This window comes from Microcebus murinus, chromosome 11 (assembly GCF_040939455.1).
Source record: "Microcebus murinus isolate Inina chromosome 11, M.murinus_Inina_mat1.0, whole genome shotgun sequence".
NCBI classification, from domain to species: domain Eukaryota; kingdom Metazoa; phylum Chordata; class Mammalia; order Primates; family Cheirogaleidae; genus Microcebus; species Microcebus murinus.
In genome coordinates, this window is record NC_134114.1 from 3,489,378 (window position 1) to 3,515,971 (window position 26,594).

At 40.2% G+C, this 26,594-nt stretch overlaps 1 protein-coding gene across 1 annotated transcript in view; it reads left to right on the plus strand.

Moving 5' to 3' along the window:
- Nucleotides 1-26,594, plus strand: part of ADAMTS16 (ADAM metallopeptidase with thrombospondin type 1 motif 16) — a 133,487-nt gene that overhangs the window by 11,768 nt on the left and 95,125 nt on the right. The window contains exons 2-3 of the mRNA XM_020290223.2: nucleotides 18,824-19,085; nucleotides 25,407-25,606. Coding sequence (XP_020145812.2) covers nucleotides 18,824-19,085; nucleotides 25,407-25,606 — 462 coding nt within the window. The remainder of the gene's footprint in view (nucleotides 1-18,823; nucleotides 19,086-25,406; nucleotides 25,607-26,594) is intronic.

Here is a 26,594-nt window from a genome sequence, read left to right on the forward strand (position 1 = left end):
GTCATCTTTAATTACCAAGTTTATGACAAGGACAGATTGCCTATTGTATGTTAAGATTCCTGTGAACAGGTATTCTTACCAGGCTGAAGCCTCCGCAAAAAGTGATGCAGTGACTTTCTTCTGTACGGGCAGTCAGGGATGAAAAACTGGCATTTCTCATAAAATAAGAAACATTTTCATGCTTACTTTGTTTACTTAGTTAAGATAAATTATATATTAAACAATTGCTTTTATCAAATCCAAACCAAGCAAGTCAATAAGAATTTTGGAGCATAATTTAAGGACTCTGGGAGCTATCCTGCAAAGAAATAGATTAAAAAACATGAACTCTCCACTTGTAAGGAAAGATACTGAGTTAGATATTCAAGCAAGAAGCAGAATAAAATTGCTTGTTAAGATAAGTAAATGGAAAGAATGATGAAAAAATATGGCTTTGGATTCAAGTCTTTATCAAATCTAATTTGTCCTGCTAGCCAAGTGGCTCAACACTCTGAGATTTAATTTTATTAATTGATGATTAACACTGGCCTCAAAAGGGTTCATGAGCATTAAGTGAGACAATATATATGTGCATATGTATTTATACATAAATATACAAATAAAACCTCATCAGAAAATTGGTGCATACTTTATAAAGTTCAGGCAGAATTAAATAATTGAGAGGTGACATTATACTGACCTTCAGAGAAGTCCCGCAGATGGGATGGGAGTAGTATTACAGTACATTTTATTTACCCTAGAACCTTTAGGATGACTTAGTGAAAGCAATTAGGATGATAGCAAGACATATCATTTGAGAAGCCTATTTAAAGTGTAAGGGTGTTGTTCATGCAGTATTTTAGAGCAATTGCTTATGCCCACACATTTGGAAGAAAATTGTCCATTTCCAACACCCAGGAGATCACTTTGTGCTTAACAAGGTATCATAAGTGAAGAAAGTGCCCAGAATAACTAACAGTTTGACTTTATATTCCCCCTTCAGCAGCCAAAGGAGCTATAAACATTGTTTTTATTTGCAGAGATTATCTAACTGAAACTGGAGGAGTTTTGACTATTCCCTCTGCATATCGTCATTAGGTGATAAAATAAAGAATGATGAATTGCAGAATAGTGAGCCAAAAGAGAAGCTATTAATAGGATGTGTTATAGCACAGTATCTCTAGCCTAGAAGCACAAGGATATGCAGAAGACTTGAGAGAATAAATAGCAAATATTTAAATATTTAAGAGCTGTGTCAAGTAAGCACGCCATGTGAGAAGCAAAAGACTATCTATTAAGAAGGCCAAGGATTTAATTTAGCCTTTTATTTGCCATTTAGCATCATTATTCTGACTTTATAATATTGCTTTACACATAACATAATTGTATGTTTACTACTTAAAAACTTCTTTGGAGCTGATGTCAACCATGATTTCCTGTCCTAGCTTTCAGTGGTCCAGAGGGTTGTTTATTGAGAAATAGATTATGGGCTTATGCATCCTAATAAAATCGAGCTTACTGACCTCTGACGCTTTGAGCTTTCCCACTATTGCCCCTCTTACAAGATAGAATAATGTATGTGTCATGTTTTCCTCCACTAGAGAAAGCACCAGAGCCACTTGATTCATGAAATTTTTGGAATTGTATATGCCCACACATTTGAAATAAGCTTAGATCTAAAATCTCTAAACACCTGTAACTGCAACTCCAGGCTGTGGCGGTGCAGGGACATTATGGGATATCAGTTTCCTCTGAATTTTGGTTCTAAAATACCTACTGGATCATGCACATATTTACATTTACTTACACTAGTGAAAATACACCTTACATTGACTTAAAAGTTTAACAAGCTTAAAAACAAACAAGCAAAAACATTACCATACTTCAGGCCGGAGTCACATGTGCACCAGTGGCCAAGAACTGGTAAACCCAGCTTTCAATGCTGCCAGGTAGCCAAGTGCCCTGGGAACCCCATGCCTCTGTATGTAGATTTTGGAAATTTTATCTTAAAGTGTAAAGTATTCTACTGAGAATAATTTGCTAATTTCACTGATCGTGCAGTTTACATGTAAAAATATACTGTTTTGCTACCTATATAATTGTATACATATGGCATTGTGTAATAAGATCAAGAGTTAACATCCGTTCTATACAACATCCATATCCAACTATCAAGACCAAGCATATTAATTACATTTTGACATTGTATCACATTCCATTGTATAGTTTGCAAATTAATCCTTTTATTTGGCAATTATTCACAGTTTAGATTTCACCTTTATCTTCTGCACTCTAAAATGGATTAGATTTGGAGACTTCCAAGAGGTCATTTTTGTTTGATCTTGGTTTCAAAGTCAACCCCAACCAACTTCTCCTTTCTCTGGTTTCAGCCTTTCATCCACTTTTTGTCAAAGGCCTGGCTCACTCCAGGCTCTGTCATGGGATAGAGTGGCTGTGACACAGCTGTCATGGATACAGTGCACATGTGGGCAAAGTTGTAGAGCCCATAAGTATAATAAATAGTTAATTCTTTTATTGGGAAAAATCTCACTACAGATATAGATGCACCAGAAGAGTCTGGTTGCTGTTGCCATCCTGTGTAGATAGACACTGGCTGGAGAATTCCTTTTGTGATGAGCTAAATTCCCATCATCTCTTAATTAGTGTTCTATTCATATGTACTTCCCACGATTTCTTCTCTTCATGCTAATAATGTTCTTTCAGCCTATGTTTTTTTTTTTTTTTTTTTTGAGACAGAGTCTCACTTTGTTGCCCAGGCTAGAGTGAGTGCCGTGGTGTCAGCCTGGCTCACAGCAACCTCAGTCTCCGGGGCTCAGCGATTCTTCTGCCTCAGCCTCCCGAGTAGCTGGGACTACAGGCATGAGCCACCATGCCTGGCTAATTTTTTTGTATATATATATATTTTTTAGTTGGTCAATTAATTTATTTCTATTTTTGGTAGAGACAGGGTCTCGCTCAGGCTGGTTTCGAACTCCTGACCTTGAGCAATCTGCTCACCTCGGCCTCCCAAAGTGCTAGGATTATAGGTGTGAGCCACCACGCCCGGCCTCAGCCTATGTTTTATGGCCTTTGCCCATAAGATAGCCTCTGGTGCACTCAATATTTTTTCTATCATAGGAAAAGCTAACACATTCTTAAGATTTGACCTGCTTTAGTTATAGCAGTTCTTCAGAAATGGTGGTTCTTATGCTCCCTGTGACCAGACAGTGGAGAGGACTAGGAAGGTTTCATGCAAAGGGCATTATTTATCTTACTTTCCCTCTCTTTCAGCCTACCATCCCTTCTCTCCAACTCCTAAATGAGAGTTATTGGGGGAAAATCTGAACCTGGAATTCAGAAAAGAATTCCTATTAAACAAGCACCTACCGTATTTCAGGCATTTTTTTCTAGGCAAAGTCATTACATGAACTACTATTGCATTTAGTTATATTAACATTGTGAGAAAAGTTTTATTTCATTTTGTATAAGAGAAACCTGCAGAACAGACACATTGTCTAACTTCACAGAAGCCGACATCTAACAAAAAAGAGAGCCTGGATTCCAAACCCATATCTCCTCCCATGGACATTTCCATCAGTAGTATTCTTGGAGTCTAACTCTTTGGGTACCATTGGATCTTGTCAGAAATATAAGAACTTTTAATCACTTTAGTTCATGCATAGGTGACACCTCTGCAATTCTGCACGACCTTGCTCAGAAAACCATGATTCCTAGAGAGAATTTTGGGGGCCTTTGTGACTTTTATAGCTCTGTTGGTCATCAGCTCCCATGAGTATATGATTTAGTAATGAAAGACCAGAGGGAGAGAGAAAGAAAGAGAGTGTGCAGGAGAGGGGGAGAGAGCATATATGGTTTACAGCATTTAATCAAGGGATTGTATAGAAATTTCAAATCATAAATAGTGGATGGTATCATTAATTCAGCCTGATTCGCAGCTATCTGGAACTGTGAGTTTCTTACGGACATGACAACATATTTCTAACCGTATTATTTCCTTTTGATGTGGCTGAACCAAAAAATGCAAATGGAGAGTTGGCAGAAAGGTTGCTTCAGGGATCTCATGGTGACAGTCATCACTGGCTGCCCAGAAGAAGTGAGTTTCTTACCTGGAAATTGCTGAGAGGGCTTGTCCTGGGGCATTTTTATTTGTTTTGTGGAGAAAAATTATAGCTTGTTAGTTCAGGAATTATACTTGTCGATGAATGACACACATACACACACTCATTTATAGTGATTTCAAAACACTCTCTTCTTAGAAATTCTTTTTTATGCAAATTATTTTATTGGATGACCTGAGCATAAATAAATTCACTGTCCCAGGAGCTGTCCCATAAATACCAGGCCCATGACCTGACCAGAGACATGGAGCTCTTGTCCATTGATCAACACTGTGTTTCAAGCTCTGAACTAAATCTTTAATATTTAATGGTCATGTTAGAGAGATAGCTTATACCTCTGGAAATTGACATGTAAAGGTGAAGATTTGCATGGGGACAATGCCGTGCTTCCGCATGTTGTCAGTAACGTGCAGAGGAGTAAGTGTACTTAGGAGCTGGGCCTCTGTCTCCAGCAGACGTTGTTTCATGTGCATGAATTATGGTGAAAATGCAGGGGGTAATTGGACAGATATCATGGGAACACTGGACAATATAGTTTAAGGTATCTGCATGTCTCCTTTTAAATCTTACCTTCCATTGCCTAAGGTTCAGTTTCCTTGTTCTAAGTAGCAAGCTGGAAATAATATATTTAGAAACTCTTTGAGGCAGAAATATACAAAGGACTCCCAAGGATATGAAGGTTAAAGTGAACCATAATACTCCCCTCCCGAGTTCTTTACAGAAGGTACTAACTCCTGCAAGAGTTGAATCATGGTTGATGAATGTTTGTTGAGCAAAGACAATTGTAGGATAGGTAATGTAGGTGACTTTCATCTGTCTTTGAGAATATTTGGTAGTTGACAGAATTAAAATTGTTATAACAAATAGAGGGGCTCAAATAGCAGTAGCATTCAGTTAATGTGGAAAATATATTATGTGATTAAGAATAGATGCCCTATCATTTTTAGGGCCACACACTTAGTCTGTCTTTGCTGGGCTTTTTCTCTGCCTGTGGAAGTCATTGTCAACCTTTATTCAGAGTTTCCTTCTCTGAGGCTATGGCAGTAAAGGCAACCCGTGGACTGCATCATGGTGATTTAGAGACGTGAGCAGTGAATCACACTAAGGGACTAGCCCAGACCTGCTTTCTTTTTATTATTTTTGGTTATGTTTGCTTATTTGTTTTTGTTGTTTCCTTTTTGTTCCTCTAGAACTGAGGGATCTGCTTAAGTTTTTTAGCAGTGAACTATCCCCTGATGATGCCATTTGGGAGACCTGTTGAGTAACATCCGAGATTCTCATGGACTAAATTTGCCATGGTGTTGTAAATGTTTTATTTCTAGAAATAAAAAATGGTATTTGCATGATAAATTTTTGATGACAGCTTGTTAGGAAGGCATTTGAGAAAAGACCATTTTGAATATGCATTGCCACATCATGTAAGGATTATACAATTTGAGCTAGCAGCCTGGAAATAGGATCAGTCATAACTTTTATAATCCTCATGGGATTAGGATGTGTATGAGAGTATATGGAGTCATACACATAACTGAGTCTGGAATTTGTGAATGGTCAAATCTGGCATCCATAGTAACAGATGTTTACAGTAACTGCCTAGAATATTACATGTGTAACAGAAGTCACATAGAATACGCAGTGTTGGTACAAATAACCATTCTCTGGCCCTATGTTAAAAATCTATTATTGGGCCATGTTTTCACTTTTTGATATTTATCAATTCACCATCAGAAAATATTGGTGTTTGATGTCAACTTGCTTGACAATAAGGAAACGCCACTTATAACAAACTTCACATAAAGTTAAGCTGTGTTCTAGTAAGCTCTTCAGTATGTGGTAGACATCCAACAAACTGTACTTTCCCACAGAGATTGTGCCTGTCCTGTTCCCTGACTGCAGGAATGACAGGCAGCACAAGGTGGGCAGGGCCTTGGCCTTCATGACACACATGCACATTGTCACGCAATACCCCAGACCTACTGAGTCAGAATATCTGGGGGAGAGAAGAGCTTCACAGATGATTCTCATAGATAGAAAGTTCTGAGAGTCATGGGTGGATATGCAGAAGGTGTCAGATTCTGCAATAATATCCTTAATCTCCCAGCCCCATTTTCAGCAGGGATACATTAAGTTCCTATTGTGTACCCGCAGATGGGAACCCACAAGTGAGGATATCGCTGACCTCCCCTCTTGTGTTGCTCTTTCCAGTGGTGGCGTGCAGGAGGCAGTAAACAACTGACCTCAATGTTAGGTGCCTTTAGAATGACATTGCTGAAAAGGAAACCAGAAGGATTTGTTTACACAGCCCTGCAATATTCTGATGAGTCAAGGGTAGAGAGTGTGAGTGCATACCACACTTCTGGGGCAAGCTGCAGAATTTTGGCTTCATTGTCTGCCTGTGTTCTTTTGTAGGAATCTGATCTTCAGGGGTGTTTTTGAGTCTTTGTGCTGCACCATTTGTTAGGCTGATTATTTTCCAAGGGCATTTTTTGAAATGACTTCAGTGCAGCCCCCTGTGTCCTAAGGAAGCACCATGGCATGGGGGACTGGCTGGCATTAGGAGCCCAGCAGCCCTGGGTCCACCGCATGCGGGTCACACACCAGGACCTTTGTTTTATTCTGCAGCTTTGTTTTATTTTCTAAATGCTTTATTGATGTATAGTTTACATTAAAAACACCCATCACTTTAAGTGCACAATTCAGTGATTTTTTTTTTTTTAGAAAATGTACAGATTTGTGCAACCTTCTCCACAACTCAGTTTTAGACCGATGGACCCAGGAAGAGCCTGCATGCCTGGGGCAGTCAGTCCCCAGGCAGCCACCCATCTGCTTCTTGCCTCCAGTGACTTCTCTGGATATTTTGTGGAAAGAGAATTATACAACGTGGGGATTTTTGCTCTGGCTTCTTTCACTCAGCGTAGTGTTTTAGATTCACCCACAAAAAGTACCGTAGTGTTTATCAGTACTGCACGCTTTGTCTTTGCTGAGTGGTATCATTGCATAGATATAATCACATTTTGTTTACGTACCAGTTGATGGACATTTGGATTGTTCCAGCTTCAATTTCTTTATCTACAAAAATCTATCTGCTAATCCCCACTTTTGCAAATCTGTTCCAATCATTATGGATAATAATATAGTATATAGTGCCTGGATCAGAGGCAGGGGCATAATAGGTTATCAATAAATGAATGTCTGAGTAACAGGAATATGATGCTATCCTGGAACCTAGAGCTGAAAGGGCATCGTTGCGCGAGGCTAGATACCACACCGACGCTGGTGGGGAGGACAAGTGCCTCTGGTGCAGAATGAAATAGAGAAAACAGCTGATTCATGAGCTAAGTGTCAATTTGATGAGCTCACCACAGAGTTCGCCTCAAGCCAGCAGCCTGCCTGGGCCCGGGGAATGGAGCCAGGGGCTGGACACTGGGATGGGTCGAGGGTGTGCAGAAAAAAGTGGGTGATGTCAGCAATGGCTTGTGGATCCAGGTGACAACACCCTTGGGACACAGGGCCTCTAACAAAAAACACGTGGGCTTGCCCAGCTTCCTCCGAGTGTTGCCGCCTTGGCAACTCCTGTGCAAGCCGACTTGGGCAAAGCTGCCCTGGCTTTGCTGTGACTCCCAGGCACTGGCCCCGCCCTTGGCCCTTGGTCATTTCTCACCCTCACAGAGGCTGGCACAGGCTTGATCTCCCATGCACTGCCTTTGTTCTTTAAAAATACATCCTGCAATCTTGACTGATAGCTCTAAACTTTCTTTTAGTGCCATCTTTGAAGTGTGTATATTTAATCCTCACAACCATCCTGTGGAATAGCTGTAGATTTATCCTCTATTTGAAAACATAGAAACTAGGTCTGAGCACGTGCACACACACTCTCCCTCTCTCTCTCTCTCTCTCTCTCTGTCTCTTACACACACACACACACACACACACACACACACACACACACACAGAGAACCCGCCCCCTGAAGACAGGCAAAGTCAGGACTTGAACCAGGGCCGGGCTCACGCCTGTAATCCTAGCACTCTGGGAGGCCGAGGTGGGCAGATTGCTGGAGGTCAGGAGTTTGAAACCAGCCTGAACAGGAGCGAGACCCCGTCTCTACTAAAAGTAGAAAGAAAGTAATTGGCCAACTAATATATATAGAAAAAATTAGCCGGGCATGGTGGTGCATGCCTGTAGTCCCAACTACTCGAGAGGCTGAGGCAACAGGATCACTTGAGCCCAGAAGTTTGAGGTTGCTGTGAGCTAGGCTGACGCCACAGCACTCACTCTAGCCTGGACAACAAAGCGAGACTCTGTCTCAAAAAAAAAAAAAAGGACTTGAACCAGATCCTTGGCCTACTCACTCGCTATCCCATGGGTCTAATATCTGTATCAACTTTGAGAACAACAGGATAGCAAGCAAGTCCTTGTGTGTCATTCCAAACTGAAAGATAAGAAAGACCTGGGCACGTGGAACCGAAGCGGCAGCCAGCTCAGCCAGAGTGTCCTGAGCCCTGAGTGAGTCGGGATGACAGGAACCGGGGAGAATCAACACAGGCCAGAGGGTACAGGCTTCTAGGAAGCCTGAAGGGAGGTGCTGGCTGGTATTCTTCAGTCAGGAACAGCACTGCAAGGTTGTAAGTAGGGAGTGATCTGGTTTTTGTTTGTTTTTTTTTTAACCCCAAAGGAAGTAGAGAAAAAGATTGTAAGGGGGGCCAGAGTGGAAGATAGTGGAGGTGGCTTGGGGTGTAGGGAAAACTCCAAAACCTTGAACTGTCCCTTCGATTGGACAGGCTAGAAGAGAATTTCCAAGACAGTTTTTCTGGTTTGAACAGGCCCCACTGAATAATAACAGTAACAATTATTATTATTGGTTGATGGATGTGTCATAGGTGGGTATTTTGCAAAGAACATGAGCATCAGCAGCTGCCACACAGGCTGCTGTGGGCCGTCAGTGTCCGTTTCCTCTGCCTGGCCTGAGGCCTTCCCTCCCGCCTCCTCCCCCATCCAAGGAGTCACTGAAATGTCACCTTCTCAACAAGCCTACCTGACACCCCTATTTGAGATTGAAACCCCATTTCCTGTACTCTACTGTGATGTATTTCCTTATCCTAAATTAATTGTTTTGTAGCACTCATTACCTTTTAACTTATTATGCTTTACATTTTATTATGACTATTCATTATCTGTCCCCCCCACACACTGGAATTTAAGCTCCCTGAGGGTGGAGATAGTTGTTTAGTTTCAGTTTGTTCATTGATGTGTCTGAATTACCCAGTGGAGTGCCTTGTGTGGTAACAGGCAGTTAATGAGTCGTCACTGAATGAATGAACAACCACATTCCGTGAGTAAGAAAGGCTGAATTTATCCCACAGAAAAGAATTAAATTCACATCTCAATGTCACGTATCTTTTTAAAGCAGTCTGTTACAATGTTTGATCCATGATATACTGTTTATGTTATCTTAGGTAGTAGCAATATATTCAATACCTTGACTAGATGATCATTTGCTTAAATATTTATCTTTGTGTCTTGGTAACATACAGGCGTAGGATTTGAGAATCTAGATTTAGGTTGTTCTTGGTTCAGATATTCTTGTGTCATCCAAAGCAGCCTTATTAAGTAATCAGTCTAGGGTAGCATGTTCTAAATATTTTATGTGGGATGATTTTATAAAGATGCTAGTGGATGTGATTTCTGAGATTTCTCTGTGTAAGAGGCACTATTTATTATAGAGAAATATTATACAACTTGTCATTTATCAAACTAGTCTTAAGAAGTATGCTTTCAAAGATGTATTAAATACCTATTGTTCTTGAACAGCACTCTCCAATAGTACTTTGTGCCCTGATAAAAAATATCTGTGTTGCTCAATATGGTAGTCACTAACCACATGTGGCAGTTGAGCAATTGAAGGACTAAATTTTAAATTTTACTTGGCAGAGAGGCAGAGTCAGGACTTGAACCAGATCTTTGGCTTCCAAGCCACCACTAGCTATCCCATGGGTCTAATATCTGCTTCAACTTAAAGAACAACAGGATAGCAAGCAAGTCCCTATGTTTCATTCCAAATTGAAAGATGAGAAAGACCCAAGTTTTAGTTCATTAAAACTTGAATTTGAATGCCCATTTGTGGCTATTAAGCAACTGTATAATTGAATTTTTTACTGTATTCAGTTTGAATTAATCTAAATTAAATTTGTATAGCCATATGTAGTTAGTGGCCACCTTATTTAACAGCACAAGTCTATAAAGTTTCCTCCAATAAACTTAAATCCTTGTAACAGATTGGTCTGAAAGATGTCATAAAATTGACATGCACAACACATACAACACCAAATTCACTAATGGAAAATAAGAATACATACTGCAATGACATTTACTCTCTAAGAGAAATTTGATCACCCATTATAAATCTCAATCAAATCTCATTCTCATTATAACCTCTATTTTCTTTACTTTTTTATATTCTTGCTCATTATATTTTCATAAGTCATGTCCATTTTGGTATAAGAACTGTATCTTGAATTTACTAGACTTCTTCAGTTTAATATTCACATTGTTTTACTCTTTACTGATATATTCATCCTGAATTTATTTTTTTAGGATTCATTTTGGTTTCTAGATGATCATTCATTGCATTTTTAAAAATTCTTTGACTTAATGTTTAGTTTGTTTATTTTCTTTATTTTTAATGAAAGCATTCAGAACTTTGAATGTACTCATGCTACATTTTTTAAAATGTAGCATGAGTAAATGTCACCATTTTTATAGATAAAGTCCTCATTTTCCATTTTATAATTAACTAATCATTATCTTCTTTTCTCTTTGACCCAGTAGTTACTTATTAGCAAGGAGCAGTGTATTTTGGGTTTCCATGTTAGTTTACTATTTTTTAACTTGCGTGACTGGAGGCACACTGTGAATTCCTAGATGGGCCTCGTCACCAGGCTTCCGTATCCATCACCTTCCATATGGCATTGTGTTGGTCCTTCTCAGTGACACTCCGTCAGCGCTGCTCATGTCTTCCCTTCCCGTGGCTGGTTTGCCTTTCCATAGTGTTGGTTCCCTCATCACCATTCCGAGTGGACATTAATCACGTGGTTGCTCTGTAAGTGTCCTTCCTGCATATGCATAGATCACACACTGACTTTTTTGTCTTTGGCTCCTTTCTGGATGAGGAGCATGTCATCTGTGCCCAGTGTCCCTCGAGAGGTGCTTGCCAGGCTTCCATTCCTGTCTGTTCACGCACCCGCAGGGCCCTGCCTCGGCATGGGTGGGCAGCAGAAGGGGTATGTCCACTCCCTAGAGGTGCGTGTCGCCCCCTACTCCGGTTCTGCTGCACTAATGTGGGACCTTCTCCTTTGTCTCCAAAGGTTGGATCACTGACTGTGATGTGAGTTTGGGCTCCGTGCTTACAGCCCTTTCCTCTGAGCAGCCGCTTTGCATCCTCAGTGGGTCTTGGCCACAGGATAAGCTGAGCCACCAGCTGGGCAACCCCACGTGAGGAACTGCCCCAAGTGGGTGACAGCCAGAGGTCTAGCGCCTCCTGAAATTCAGTGCATCGGTCTAAATTTGGGGCCCAGTTTTAGAAAATTCACACACCAGAACAAATATCTCATTTTCTCCAACAGTTTTGTCAGTAATATATATGGTAAATATATATACCATTCAAGTTATTCTTTTTGAGTTCACACTTTTTCATTCATTCAGAATACAGATAAGGAAAACATGAAATTATTTATCAGGCCTCCTCAAACCCCAGCATTCTCCTTTATCTGCTCTTAGGTGGTTCGGTAATTACAAAACATTTACTGCATATACTGTTATGCACATTAATACATATAAAACTAACAGTTACCTTGTCGTGGGTATCTTCTATGTGGTGGGAAATGTGTTAGGCGTTTTGATCTATTCTTATTCCTATACTGATAACAAACCTAGAAAGTGAAAATTAGTATTCCCATTTAAAGGAAATGAACATTGAATTCAGAAATGTGCCCTTCACGGTGGAGCTGGAGACTAGAATAGCTCAGATTCGGGTTCAGGTCTGTGTGGACCCACAGCTCCCCTGCCATGCCCTTCTCCATGCCACAATGCGTCTCTACCCCTTCACTGGTGTCATTCTCCATGGGCACAGCGCAGCTCCCCCGGGCCTCAGTGCTGGGTGCTCAGAGCAGGAACTGGCTGTGGAGTGAGAAAGGGAGGGCAGAGTGCTGTGCTCCTGGGCCCTGCCACTCTTAGAAACCATAAGGACAGGAGGAGCAATGTTTACCCAACAGAGGGCCAGCTTTCCCTCTAGGTTCCTTCTCCAGCCAGTAGTGCTCCTGGGAGTCACAAATATCATTTTCATCTAAGCTCTAATCATAAATTATGTTACTGCTTAGATTATATTGTAGGTTAAGGATTACCAAGATTAAGAAATCTTGGTAAATTTAGTTAAGGTCCAAGTGAATTCAATTAGTTTAAAATATTAAAAATATGAGAGCTTCTGAGGTTCTAGGACAAGGTCTGAAAGGTGGGTGTTCACAGCATTGCACCCTTGAAGTTTCAGTGATGTAGTTTTAACAGAAAAATAACCACTGCTTCTAAAACTGGGCAAGAAACATAAAGATACACAAATGGTCTGAAATAAATCTATAGTTAATTGGTATTAGGAATAGACAGGGATAATCATAGTGCATTCTTAAATTGTACTCTGAAATTACACCTCTGCTTCCTCCAGCCTTCTTACTGCCATAAAATTCACCCAAAGCCTAACTGGCTGATGGCTTAGGTGTGTGCACAGCTATGTGACAGCCTCAGGAGACACCCTGGCCATCTGTGATAGTATTTGTAGGGAGAGCTGATAGTTGACACCTCACCCAAGTCACACTTGTTCTGCTGTGCTGGTGGTTACATGGGGCAGTTTAGCTAGGCCACAGGCTACAGGCAGAACTTACCAATTTCATCTATGCCTGTGTCCAGCCAACCTCCTGCTGACTCCTGCCAGGTCCTGCTTCTCCCTTCTCCAGCCCTGCCTCAGCTTTCCCCATCTTCCCATGCACCAACAACGGGTGCTCAGGTGTTGCGGATGTGCCCTGAAATCACTGCCATAGGACCTGGGCTTTGTGAGAAACCCAGGGCTGAGTCGTTTTTGGTGGATTATGATGACAAGAATAATGCCATAACTAGCAAGATTCTGTGTCAACCATAAACTTTCTCAAAGTGTCCCATGTCAAAATGCTAGCCTTTTGAATCAATAGATAAGTAATTTGAAAGTGACTGCGGGGATCAAGTTTAGAGCTGAGCAAATAACTGTAATTATGAAGCCTGGACTTAGCTGGGTTTCGGATGATGAGTGATGCCTGTGACCTGCACATCAGCCCCATTGTCCTAGAAGACAGAAGGGTTGAGAAAGCCTCGTGCCTGAGCCAGCTGAAGTGCAGAGAGCAGTAAACAGAACCAGAAACAAAATGCCCTGGAGAAAGAAGGAGCTTTTTGATTTATTTAGCTTATTAGAAGGCTTTGGTCAAATTTTGATTTTTGTACATCACATGTAATCATGAAACAAGACACTGTGGTCTGGGCATAGGTTCATGTTTGATTATGAGGTTATACGAAAATAAAAGGCAAAGTTTGGCTTTGATTAAAGTTAGATAAAAGTTGAAATTGTCTAGTGTTTCTGAAATATTACTAAGAAGACCTAGAATGAGTAGACTATAACTAAAACAAATGACACTTTGGAGAGTAAAAATGAAATTATTTGGGAATTAAAATGCCTGTTTCTCATAATGAGCCAAATCACTTCTTCATGGTGTTTATGGATAGCCAGCCCTTGTGAGAAGGGCATGGGAGACACACCTGGAACTGGTTCAGTGGGAGTCTCACACCGTGGGAGAAACAGCCCCAGTGATTGGGCATCTGTCCATTTCTTCTTCATTTCTATTTTGTTTTGTGATTCATGCAACTTTTATGAACAGTTTTTATAACTCTCAATAGGTGTACAATTAATAGAAATCTAACAACTATGAGTTATGAATAATGACAAATATAATACAGTAACCACCCTATTTTCAAACTTTAGTATTTTCTTTACTTACATTGCTCAGAAACAGCATTTCTCAGCAGTAACACATGTCCTTTCCTTCCTTATGAAGGAAGGAAACATGAGTATTTGGTGAGTTTTCCAATGTAAAATTATTTACAAAATTGGCCACGAGCAACGCAGGCCCCAGAGAGCAGAGCTTGTCCTGTGCAAAGCCTGGAGGACGCTGGCCTTTTCTGAAGCCCAGTTAATAATCCACCCGGCTGACATTCCAGTGGTCACTGTGCGCTTTGGGCAGGTTGCACTAGACATTTTGTGAGTTCCAAGATATTCTTCATTTAGATAAGAAGAAAACATTAATATTCTGTGATTTACCTAGTCTTTTAAATAAGCTTGCAAACTAATAATGCAGTAAGCTAATGGGGTAACCTTTTTTGTAATTTTTCATTTTCTCTTGTTTATAAAAGGATATCAAAATATTAGTCTTATCCGTTACTATAAGTATTTATGTATGTATTTAATGAAATCGGGGGCTATTTAAATATAGAATATTGTAACTCTGACTAAATTATTAAAGAGACAAGTGTAATGCTTGATTACTTCATTAGTGAAAATTTAGAAATCTGACAGCTCCAACAGGACACCCTTGTCTCGCCTGGTCCTCTCAGCCTTGGTCACCCAGGGTGTAGCCTTGAAAACAAGAGATGGTTTTGAAGCTGGAACAGCTGTCATAGAACACAAGTATTAGGTGAGGAAGCCAGAAAGAGTGCAACAAGCAAAGTAGCAGATCAGAAGCAAAGATGTGTTTGGTAAGGTTGTGACGATGGGGGCACCGACATTCAGGGCTTCAGCAAATCTTTTTCGAATGCTCACTGTAGGTCATGTGCTTTAAATGTAGTATTGTTAAGTCTTACAAACTCATGGTGGGTAGTTATCCTTACGTCTACTTCCTGGAAGACAGAACAGCACAGAGAGGCTGAGTACATCATCCAAAGTCACCCAGCTACTAAATAAATGTTGGAACTGGACGATAAATGCTGGAGTGTCTGTCTCAGCTGGCCATTTGTCCACTCTTCTTGCAGGAGAAATGCTGAATAACATCTGTACCAAGTTCTTAAGGAGCTGATGGTCTTCTGAGGAGTGGTTTGAAAAGCAAGGAATAATTGTTTGCATATCAGGAAAGTGTTTAAGTCATGTATGATTTTTTTTTCTTTTTCTTTAGTTTAATACTTAAACTGATTACTTTCAAGAGTGGAGAACCAATTTGGATAGTGTTGTTATACAAGGTTGAACACATTGATGACTATTTATGCTAGTTCTCAATTAGTTAAAATGTGAAAAGGTTTAAACCTAACTGGCTTTAGCCACTATTTAATTTAATTCCATACGTGGCTATTCCCTAGCAGAATTATAAACTTTAATGTGCTGTACCTCCATTTAGTAGATAGAGTTCTCCGTGGCCAAGAAGGTTACCAAATCACTCAGCATGGCTTGGCATAAATTCTATTGTTAGGTGGTATTTGGGCCCCAGGAGGTCTACCCCCCATGGCTCTGATGGTTTCACTGATAGTTTACCAAGTTTAGCTTTTTATGCCTCTTCCCCCAGCAGGAGCACTGTGGCTAATGCTTTGTTTCCCAGTGTTAAGCCTGATCTCCCCCTTTTTTATGTCTCCCATTCCCAGCCTGGCTTTCTCCTAGAGTTGTATTTGGTTGGCCTTTGCCCAAGATCTAAGAAATGCTTTTCCATGCCTGTCATCCCACACTGTACAAATATGCAGACACAGTCCGGACAGCCTGGCCCAGGACCTTGCTGGGTGGGCACTCAAGCAGAAGTCTCCCCAATACTCCACTGAGAATCAGACGCAGGCACCCTAAGTCACAGGCAGACTCAGAACAGACACCTGTGTGTCGGTGTCTTCAGATACCTACTTAGTGTCTAACCCAGTGCCTAGTACTAAATTAACAAAATCACTTTGAAAAAGTCAGCACAACAATAATACTGATAGTTCAGTATTGGAGAGTTGTAAATGATACCTTGGTGTTCTGTGATAATGAACTGTTTTATAAAATGACAGCAACATGTAATAACATTTATAACAATTTTAAAAATTGATTTGTTATCCCATGATCCAGCAATGTCACTGATTTTTTTTTAAAGTATGGATACACACAGACTTTAAAAGCCTGAATAGTGCAGAAAGATACAAAAATGAAGTGGGACTTCCTTCTTACATCCTTCCTATTGAACTTTTTGCCCCTGAAGATAACCAACATCCACAGTTTCTCATCAGTCCTCCAGGAAAATTCTTTAAGTGTAGATACACATTTTTAAAATGAAGACAATTAAGGTCACACTATTTACTCTGTTATATACTTAAAAAAATAATTAATACCTTTTGAATAACCTGTAATATAGCAGTCCCAACCTTTTTGGCACCAGAGACCTGTTTCATGGAAGACAATTTTTCCAAGGGTGGGCGGATGGGTTTCGGGAGAGGCAGAGCTCAAGCAGTGACGGGAGTGATGGGGAGTGGCTGTGAATACAGATGAAGCTCTGTTGGCCCATTGCTCACCTTGTGCTGTGAGGCTGGGTTCCTAAGTTTCATGGAAGACAATTTTTCCACAGACAAAGGCAGGGGTGGGGGGCAGGAAATAGGGGGACAGAGCTCAGACGGTGATGCACAGCCCAGTTCCTAACAGGCCACGGACGGGTACTAGGCCAAAGCAGGGGGTTGGGGACCTCAGCTGTAATAGAAACCTTAAATTTACAGTTTCTGAACTTACTCAGATTTTGTTCAAATCCCTCTGCAGTATGTCCTTGCCAGTTGATCTTGAAAACATTGCTTAATCACTCTGCATCTCTACTCGTCATCCATGGAAAGAGGCTGCTAGTGACACCTCACAGCACTGCTGTGAGTGATAAATGGGCCTCATGGAAAATATTGGCCACATTTCAGGAACTCAAAAGAAAAGGTTTAATTATGATTATAATCAGTACATAATTACCTAAGTTTTAGTTGTTATATACTCTCTAATTACATAAATGCTATTTTAAAATATTTACCTTGAATTCATTGGTAAACATTTTATTCTGTTTTTGATTTTTGCTATTACAAATCATGCTGCAATGTATGTTCACACATGTTTACCAATACTGAAGAAGTTCTTACAAGAAATATTTGCCTAAGATTCTAAAAGAGCAGTTTCCTAGAATTGCATTGTACATGCGAAATCCTGACATCTGTGGTGGAGAGACAGGCAGCACGGCTCTGGCAGGGCTAGCCTCCTGTGTGTGGCCTCAGTGGAGAAATTGCCTGTTTGTCCTAATGCTCACCAACAATCATCTAAACATATATGCTGCTATAAACATTCGAGTGTAAGTGCCTTTTTTATAAAATGATTTTTTTTTACTTTGGGGCAAGTACCCAGTAGTGGGATTGCTGGATCAAATGGTAGGTCTACTCTTAGTTCTTTGAGGTATCTCCACTCTACTTTCCGTATAGGTTGTACTGGTTTGCAGTCCCATCAGCAGTTTTCCTTTCTCTTGACATCCATGCTAGCATCTGTTGTTTTGGGACTTTTTGATAAAAGCCATTCTCACTGAAGTTTCATGATACATCATGATGGTTTTGGTTTGCATTTCCTTGATGGTTAAAGATGTTGAGTCTTTTTTCATATGCTTATTCGCCATTTATCTATCTTCTTTTGAAAAGCTTCTGGTCATGTCTTTTGCCCACTTTTTTATGGGGTTATTTGATGTTTTCTTGCTGATTTGTTTGAGTTCTTTGTAGATTCTGGTTTTTAGCCCTTTATCAAATGTATAGCATGAAATATTTTCTCCCATTCTGTAGGTTGCCTATTCACTCTATTGATTGTTTCCTTCATTGTGCAAAAGCTTTTTAATTTGATTAGGTCCCATTTACTTATTTTTGTTGTTGCTGTGATTGCTTTTGGGGTCTTTGTCATAAATTCTTTGCCTAGGCTGATGTCTATAGGAGTTTTTCTAACATTTTCATCTAGAATTCTTATAGTTTCATGCCTTAGGTTTAAGATTTTTTTTAATGTTGTTTATGCTATTAGTCTATTAAGCTTTATTGACATTTTTAGTGTTTGTATGATATAACTTTTTTTCTATTTCTTTTAGTATCTTGCTTGGAAAGACCTTCTGGATTCCCTAAGTACATTTTCTCATGCTTTCTTCTGGATTAATTTTATTAAGTTTCCTTTCTCTAGAAAGTATTACATATGTGTAAGTTTTAAAATTCGCCTAAATAGAGTTTTGCAAATTGCTCTACTAGACTTCTAATTTTGTCTGTTTATCTGAGAACCCCTGCCAATATTAATACCTAATTGAGAGTGTATGTTCTTTCCTGAACCTTCATTAGTTTTGGTTTAAGCTAATGGGCTTTGGTGTGTCTCAGGGCCTCTCTCCACGCCTGTGGGCAGGTCCTGGAGCAGAAGACTGCCCGCAGTCTTCCCAGCAGGATTCAGATGGAAGGAGCCAACTTGTGTGAGTGGAGTCCTTTCTCATTCCTGGCTCTCCACTCAACCTGTCTGAGCCCTTTCACCGTGCCTCCCACTGGAGGGAACAGCACACTTGTGAAGAGTAAAAATGCAATGCCTCGAGATTGGGCCATGTCTCCCCCTTGAAATTAAAATTGCGTTTTCTTTCTTCCTCTTTATTTTTTCCAGTCAGGCATGATAAGAACGGAAGAAGCAGATTACTTCTTAAAGCCACTTCCGTCACATCTTGCCGGGAAGCTCAACAGCTCTGCACGGGCCGGCTCTCCCTCCCACATCCTTTACAAGCGGTCCACGGAAGCCCAGGCGCCCAGGGTCCCTGAGGTCGTGGTGACCGCCAGGACGCGGGAGCCAGCAAGTCAACACGCACACGGTGGCAGCCTTCACCTTGGGCTCCCACAAAAGCAGCATTTCTGTGGAAGACGCAAGAAATGTATGTAAGAGCGATCATTTTTGTGTATTTAATGATTTGAACGTTTTTGTAAGCCAATGGGACATTTTCAATTTAAAGTATGTCTGTCCACAGGGAAATTTATGGACTGTCATTGCTAGACTTAAGTGCTGATTCCAGCATACGTCCATCATCTGTAAGTTCAATGTCGAACATCTCTCCACGGTAGATGGATAGGTAATGGCAGATGACCTTTTCTTAGAACTGTTCTCTGGGCAGATGAAATGACACACTGCTCAAAAGTACAGAATCTACCAGACATCTTCAAAAGAACTCTGGCATCTCTGCTCAGTAATTCTATATTTCTGAGGTTTAGATTTATTGAAGCTCACATAGTTTTCCTGCTGAGGTAATTCATATATATATAGAACCACATCAAAAGGGCAGACTATGCAGGATATAATTTACCTACATTTTATCACCATGGCTTTATCAGAATCTTTTTTTGTCATGACCATTTAGGAGGTGATTTGTTATTTACATTTTATGTGGAAACTTCTCACAGATTCAGGAATGGAAGTTTAATGTTTGCTGGAATTCCCATCACATCCCTGAGTTCTCCTGTCTGGCATCACCTGATTGGGCCCCCAGCCAGCTATCCCTGTGGAAGGCCCATCTCCCCCAGCCCCATGGCTCTCTGCTCAGTTGGTCTGATGGCTGCTGTTCCCAGTGCCTTGAAATAGAGGTGGGCACGGGGCAGGTGCTCAGTGAAACTTATTGAACAAAGCGAATGAACGAAAATGACTTGGCACTTGCAACAAAAGAATAAATAGCATTTAGACTGTTAGTGCACGTGTGGCATCTGAACTCATTGCATCCTATACGTAAAAGTCATGTGCCACATTCAAATGGACTTGAAAAACTCAAACCCAAATGAACTTAATAGGCTCGGTCACATGGAAGGCAGCAGGAAGAGCCAAGTTGAGGACAAATGGAGGTGAACAGGAGTCTGAGAAAGTTGGAGGTTGGATGTGTATTTGAACAAGGTGTGTCTACCAGCAACAGAGGCTGGAGGCTGCCTTGACGGGAGAAGCAGAGGTGAGTTTGGCAGGGTTGGGACCAATATTAAGGGCTAAGACATGGCCAAAGTCAGAGCCAGGATTTCTGCAGGCAGGGCTCATGGTGTGGGTAGATCAGACCAGGACAGATTCCATGTCATATACCAGGGACAATAAATTGGCCCAAGCATGTGGATCTCTGCAGGAAAAATGGCAGGGCTATCTTTTTTTTTTTTTTTCAGAGTATTACAGGGGTACGAACATTTTGGTTACATGAATTACATTTGTACAGTTTGAGTTAAAGTGTACCCATCACCCTGATAGCATGCATTGTATTCCTTAGGTGTGAATTTACCTGCCCCTTCCTCCCCCCTCCCGTCTGCTTGGTTTCCATTGAATTTACTTGCATATGTGCACAAGAACGTTGAACGATTAGTTCCAATGTAATAGTGGGTATAGGTGGTGTTTGTTTTCACATTCTTACAATACTTCACTTAGAAGAATGGTCTCCAGTTCCATCCAGATTATTACAAAAGGTATTAGTTCACCATTTTTCTGTGGCTGAGTAGTACTCCATGGTATACATATACCACCTTTTATTAATCTACTCACATATTATGGGCACTTGGGTTGATTCCACATCTTTATTTCTGATTGTGAACTGTACTGCAATAAACATTTAAGTGCAAGTGTTTTGTTTTTGTTTTTGTTGTTTTTTTACATAAAATGACTTTTTTCCATTTAGTAAATACCTAATAGTGGGATTGCCAGATCAAATGGTGGGTCTGCTTTTAGTTCTTTGAGGTATCTCCATACTACTTTCCACAGAATTTGTACTACTTTGCAATCCCACCAGCAAAGTCTGAGTGTTCCTTTCTCTGTGAAATCCATGCCAGCATCTGTTGTTTTGGGACTTTTTGATAAAAGCCATTCTCACTGGAGTTAGGCGATATCTCATTGTGCTTTTGGTTTGCTTTTCCCTGATGGTTAGAGATGTTGAGTACTTTTTCATATGCTTATTGGCCATTTATCTATCTTCTTTTGAAAAGCTTCTATTCATGTCTTTGGCCCACTTTTTTATGGGGTTATTTGATGTTTTCTTGCTGATTTGTTTGAGTTCTTTATAGATTCTGATTATCAGCCTTTTATCACATGTGCAGCATGCAAATATTTTTTCCCATTCTGTAGGTTGTCTATTCACTCTATTTATTGTTTCCTTGGCTGTGCAGAAGCTTTTTAATTTAAGCAAACCCCATTTGTTAAATTTTGTTGTCGTGATTGCTTTTGGGGTCTTCTTCATAAAGTCTTTGCCGAGGCTGGTATATATGAGTTTTTCCAACATTTTCTTCTAGAATTCTTATAGTTTCCTATCTGAGATTTAAGTCTGTTATCCATCATGAGTTAATTTTTATAAGCAGTGAGAGGTGGGGATCCTGTTTTAGTTCTTTACATGTGGCTATCCAATTTCCCAGCACTATTTATTAAATAGGGATTTTTTTCCCCAGTGTATGTTTTTGTCTGCTTTGTCAAAGATTGGATGGCAATATGAGAATGGTTTCATATCTGGGTTCTCTGTTCTTATCCATAAGTCTATGTCTTTGTTTTTGTCCCAGTGTCATGCTGTTTTGGTTACTATAACCTTGTAGGATAGCTTGAAGTCTGGTAAGGTGATGCTTCCTGAATTGTGCTTTTTGCTTAACACTTTTCGGACTGCTCACGAGTTTTCCCGTGTTTCGCGTGCCATCTGTTATGGACTTTAGATGTCAATACGCTGATGTCTTGTCTATTAGGCAGAGTGGAGGTTTATGCCAAATTTGAAAATGAAAACATCAAGAATGAAGAAAGGGGACATAATAAATAAATATTTTCCACAGTACCATATGTTAAAAAATTACTAGGAACTTTAATTGTTTAATTAGTTGTTTAATTGTTTTTGTAAATAAAAATGTTATAATTATTGAAAAACAATACCTAAAGTGCATTATGATCTGTAGTTATGATCATTTAAATAACGTGCAGTTTGCCCAAAAACGTGCGGCCCCTGGTATTTGTCTTAGAGATTTCTATGTGGTCCGAAAGGTGTTTAAGTTTGCTTTGGCTATTCAGGGTTATTTCTGGTTCCATATAAAGCATAGAATTATTTTTTCTAGAGTTATGAAAAATGTTTTTGGTATTTTAATGGGGATTTCATTGAATCTGTAAATCACTTTGGATAGTATAGACATCTTAACAATGTTGATTTTGCCTCTCCATGAACACGGTATGTTTTTCCATCTGTTAACGTCCTCTGCTATTGCTTTCTTCATTGTTTCATAGTTCTCCCTGTAGAGGTCTTTCACCTCCCTTGTTAAATATATTCCTAAGAATTTTTATTTTCTTTGTTGTTATTGAGAAAGATATTGAGTTTTCAATTTAATTCTCCCCTTGACTGTTGTTGGCATATATGGATGCCACTGATGTGTACCTTGATTTTATAATCTGAGACATTGCTGAATTTATTTATCAATTTCAGGAGTCTTTTGGCAGAATCTTTGGGGTTTTCTAGATATAAGATCATATCATCAGCAAAGAGCAAAATAGTTTGCCCTCTTCTTTCTCCATTTAGATACCCTTGATTTCCTTCTCTTGCCTGATACCTCTTGGTAGGACTTCCAGCACTCCGTTGAATAGAAGTGGTGATAGTGGGCAACCTTGTCAGCTTCCAGTTCAAAGCAGGAATGCTTTCAATTTTTCCCTGTTCAGTATGATGGTGGCTGTGTGTTTGTTGTATATGGTTTCTATCATTTTGAGATATGTCTCATCTATGCCTATTTTGTTAAGCATTCTTATCATAAAAGAGTGTTAGCTTTTGTCAAGTGCTTTTTCTGCCTCTGTTGAGATGATCATATGGTCTTTGTTTTTGCTTCTATTTATGTGATGAATTAAATTTATAGATTTGCATATGTTGTACCATGCTTTTATCTCTGGGATGAAGCCCACTTGGTCATGGTGGATTATTATTTTTTTTTTTTTGATGTGCAGCTGAATTTGGTTTGCTAGGATTTTATTGAGAATTTTTGCATCTATAATCATAAGGGATATTAGTCTGTGGTTTTCTCTTTTTTGTTGTATCCTTTCCTGGCTTTGGTATGAAGGTGATATTGGTTTCATAGAATGAGTGTCAGAGTCATTCAGGCCAGTAGCACAGCTAAGGCACATCTCTGAATGCAAGGCAGCAGAGATTATCCTCAGTTTAGTGTATACATGTGAGCATGTGCATAGGCGTGTGTGTGTGTGTGTGTGTGTGTGTGTGTGTGTACCAAATGTTTCCTGGGGAGGCATTTCAGAGTCTCAGTAGTGGGAGTTGGTAGAAGGCAGTTACTTGAAAAAGACTACTAAATTCTATAATAAATTTTGAACTCAAAAAACAGAAAAAAGTTTCCATTATTTTCATAATAGAACTAGAAAAGAAATGCTCAACAAAATGACTCTTGCTGGTGAAAGACATTGCTGATTAGCATCCTGCTGTTCAGTTTGCCAGATATCCCTGTCCCCTCCCAGCTGTGCAGGTGGCAGTACTGTACTCCTGGGCCCTGAGTGGCTGGCACAAGGGGGTCATGCGACTAGCCTGGGCCCATGAACCATCAGCAGAATCAACACCATTGCTTCCAGGCTGAAGCATTTAATTCCCAGGACCCCTTGTTATCTGCTCATGGCTATTTTCATGCTGGGAAGGCCAGGTGGGAGAGGGCTCCTGGTTTTCTGTCTCCATGGAGGTCACACTTACAAGGACACTTCTCTGTTAGAGTCTGCAGTTCAGAAAATGCATGTTTTTTTCTCTGTATTCATTTAGGCATCTGTCTTTGAAAAGGGGCAAACAATAGCAGATTGATTTGCTTAAATCCACAGCAAGGCTGAACTCAGGCTGATGCACAGGCCCGCTGCTTCTCAGCTGCAGACATCAGCTGCGGGCAGGTGTTTAGCAGGGACTCACCTGTTTCAGGGACAGTGCTGCAAGCACCATGTTTGGGGCAGTCATTTGCTCTGATGGGTGGTGAAAATCTTGGCCAGCGAGATCACCACCCACCCTGCTTCCACCTCTTGTGCCCAATACTGAGGACCCTATGCTGCATCCTGTTTTCATCCTGCACACGTTTTTCCACCAGCAGGAATTAAGACCAAGGGCTCTGGACCACATCGTCTAGATCTGAAACCCATTTCCAATACTTTCTAGGGAAGGGCTGTGAGCAGTTACGTTCATCCCCTCTGCTTTTGTGGCCTGATCCTCAGCGTGTGCTCCTGGGCTGGCGTAGAAAGTGAGTGAGTGACGCTAGACAGCTCCCAGGGTGGAGTTCACGCCTATGTAGATTGCATAAAGGTTAATGGCAAGTGATGAGTGCTCAGTGAACACTAGCCAGTGTCATTATTATTCTCTAAAAGGTTCATTTAGGTTTGGAAGTATTTTAGCAAAGAGAGAAAAAAGGTATTGATTATATCAGTCAAATAAAACAGCATCTGCTAACCGTGTGTTCCATGAATCCAGTTTGCATGGTTATTGGATGCCCACCGCCTAAATTTATGGGCTTTTTGAAAACTACTTTTGCATGAAACAATTCTGACCACATTTTCTGAGGCATCCACTAAACCTAATTGTTTTTAATATAGTGTTAACGTAAGGATTATACATGGCAAAAGTATTTTAAAGAGATTACTCCAGGAAGACAGAGTATATTTTGTCTTCTAATCAAATTAGGTAAATATTTTTGGTACTTTCTAGGAAATTAAGTGCTGCAGTAAGTGCTGCAATAAATAACCCAGCTCAAGCAGTTTATAATCCATTTGAAACAGTGTAGACAAACCAGTTTTATGTCCAGACGTTGAAATCAACTTTAAAATCCTTTGTGTCATCAAAAGCTTTCAAATAGGAACACAATGTGAGCCAGGGCTATTTTTTTTTAATTGTTAGCTCCATTGCTTTGTCTTTGTGGAGGAGCCCTGTCCCACAGAGCTCTGTGTTTTACAGTCTTCAAGCATTGTGCTTCTAGACACCAGGACTTCAGAGCCACAGAGCTCCCCTTTTGTTTTAAATCAGCACATTACATAAATGTAGATACAGCAATGATTTCCACCACATCTAGACTATACAAGCTTTATTTCACTTTAGTGTTCTAATTTAGCACAAGTTTTTGTATCACAAAGTTTTAAAGCTTGTATGGTTTTATCATGAATGTTCATTTTTAAGACCAGATTTCTTCATGGCGAGTCACAGTGCTGGTTTCGTGAGGTGACCATGGCTTTCATTTGCTCTCTGCATGTTCCTCCATAGACATGCCCCAACCTCCCAGCAAAGACCTTTACATCTTGCCTGATGAGTACAAGTCTTACTTACGGAATAAGCGCTCTCTTCTGAAGTCCCACAGAAACGAAGAACTGAACGTGGAGACATTGGTGGTGGTCGACAAAATGATGATGCGAAACCATGGCCATGAAAATATCACCACCTATGTGCTGACGATACTCAACATGGTAGGTCATCCTTCTGGCCGATACCACCTGTGTGGTCAACTTAATGGGAGGTGAAAGGGTGTGTGTGTGTGTGTGTGTGTGTGTGTGTGTGTGTGTGTGTTTCACATTTTACTTGTGGATTGATATCTCACACATAAGAAATTTCATTAGTGATAGTTCTTTTAGTTTTACTATGCTCCAATCAAAAGAGCCATTTTCAGAACTCCAGAGACTAAAATAAAGAGGAAAAATAATTTGAGCCTTTCTGTAAGTCTTGTCAGCCTGTAAGAGGTTTTGGGTTTACCAATGTCTTTATTTAGTAGAAATCTCTAAGAGGATAGGGAGACATTGTAGTGGAGGAAATGTCAGCATTCCATGTGTAATTTCAGAGGGCCTTGTATAAGGTACCCATCTTTTTAGGAATATTAATATTCAAATGTTGAATGTAAATTATTTTATCTACAAAAACAGAAAAAAACAGTACAATCTTTTAGAATATCACCTAGAATAAAACGTTTCTCTGTGTCAACTTGGCAGCCATATTAATAATTGAAGAGTGATGAGGAGTGTCCTAAGTCTCACTTCATATCAGTGAAATCTAGATAACAGAAGACAAGATATTGGGTCACCAAAGTGTGTCTTTAAAAATAGTTTTAAAGACAGTATTTAAAAAGTATGTTTTTATGTTCTTCCACCTCAAAAAACAGAGTGTCCCTAAATATATCTTTCCTTGATGTCATGTGCTTGTTATCACTAGCATCATTTTTGGTAGACTGATCCTCACAGTTTATGGTCCCCCAGGGGACTGAAGGAACTAGTGAGGTGGAGCCACCCTCCCATGGAAGGGGTTGAGATGTCCCTGTGTGGAGGACAGCAGGGCCCAGGCTTCTTGCGGCATCCATGGTTGGCACACAGTGTCTGTGCATCGCCTCAAATGCCCCTGGATCATTCCGTGACCCGTCCTCTTGAATGTTTGCGTCTTTCTTTCATCATCTTCTTACCATTATGT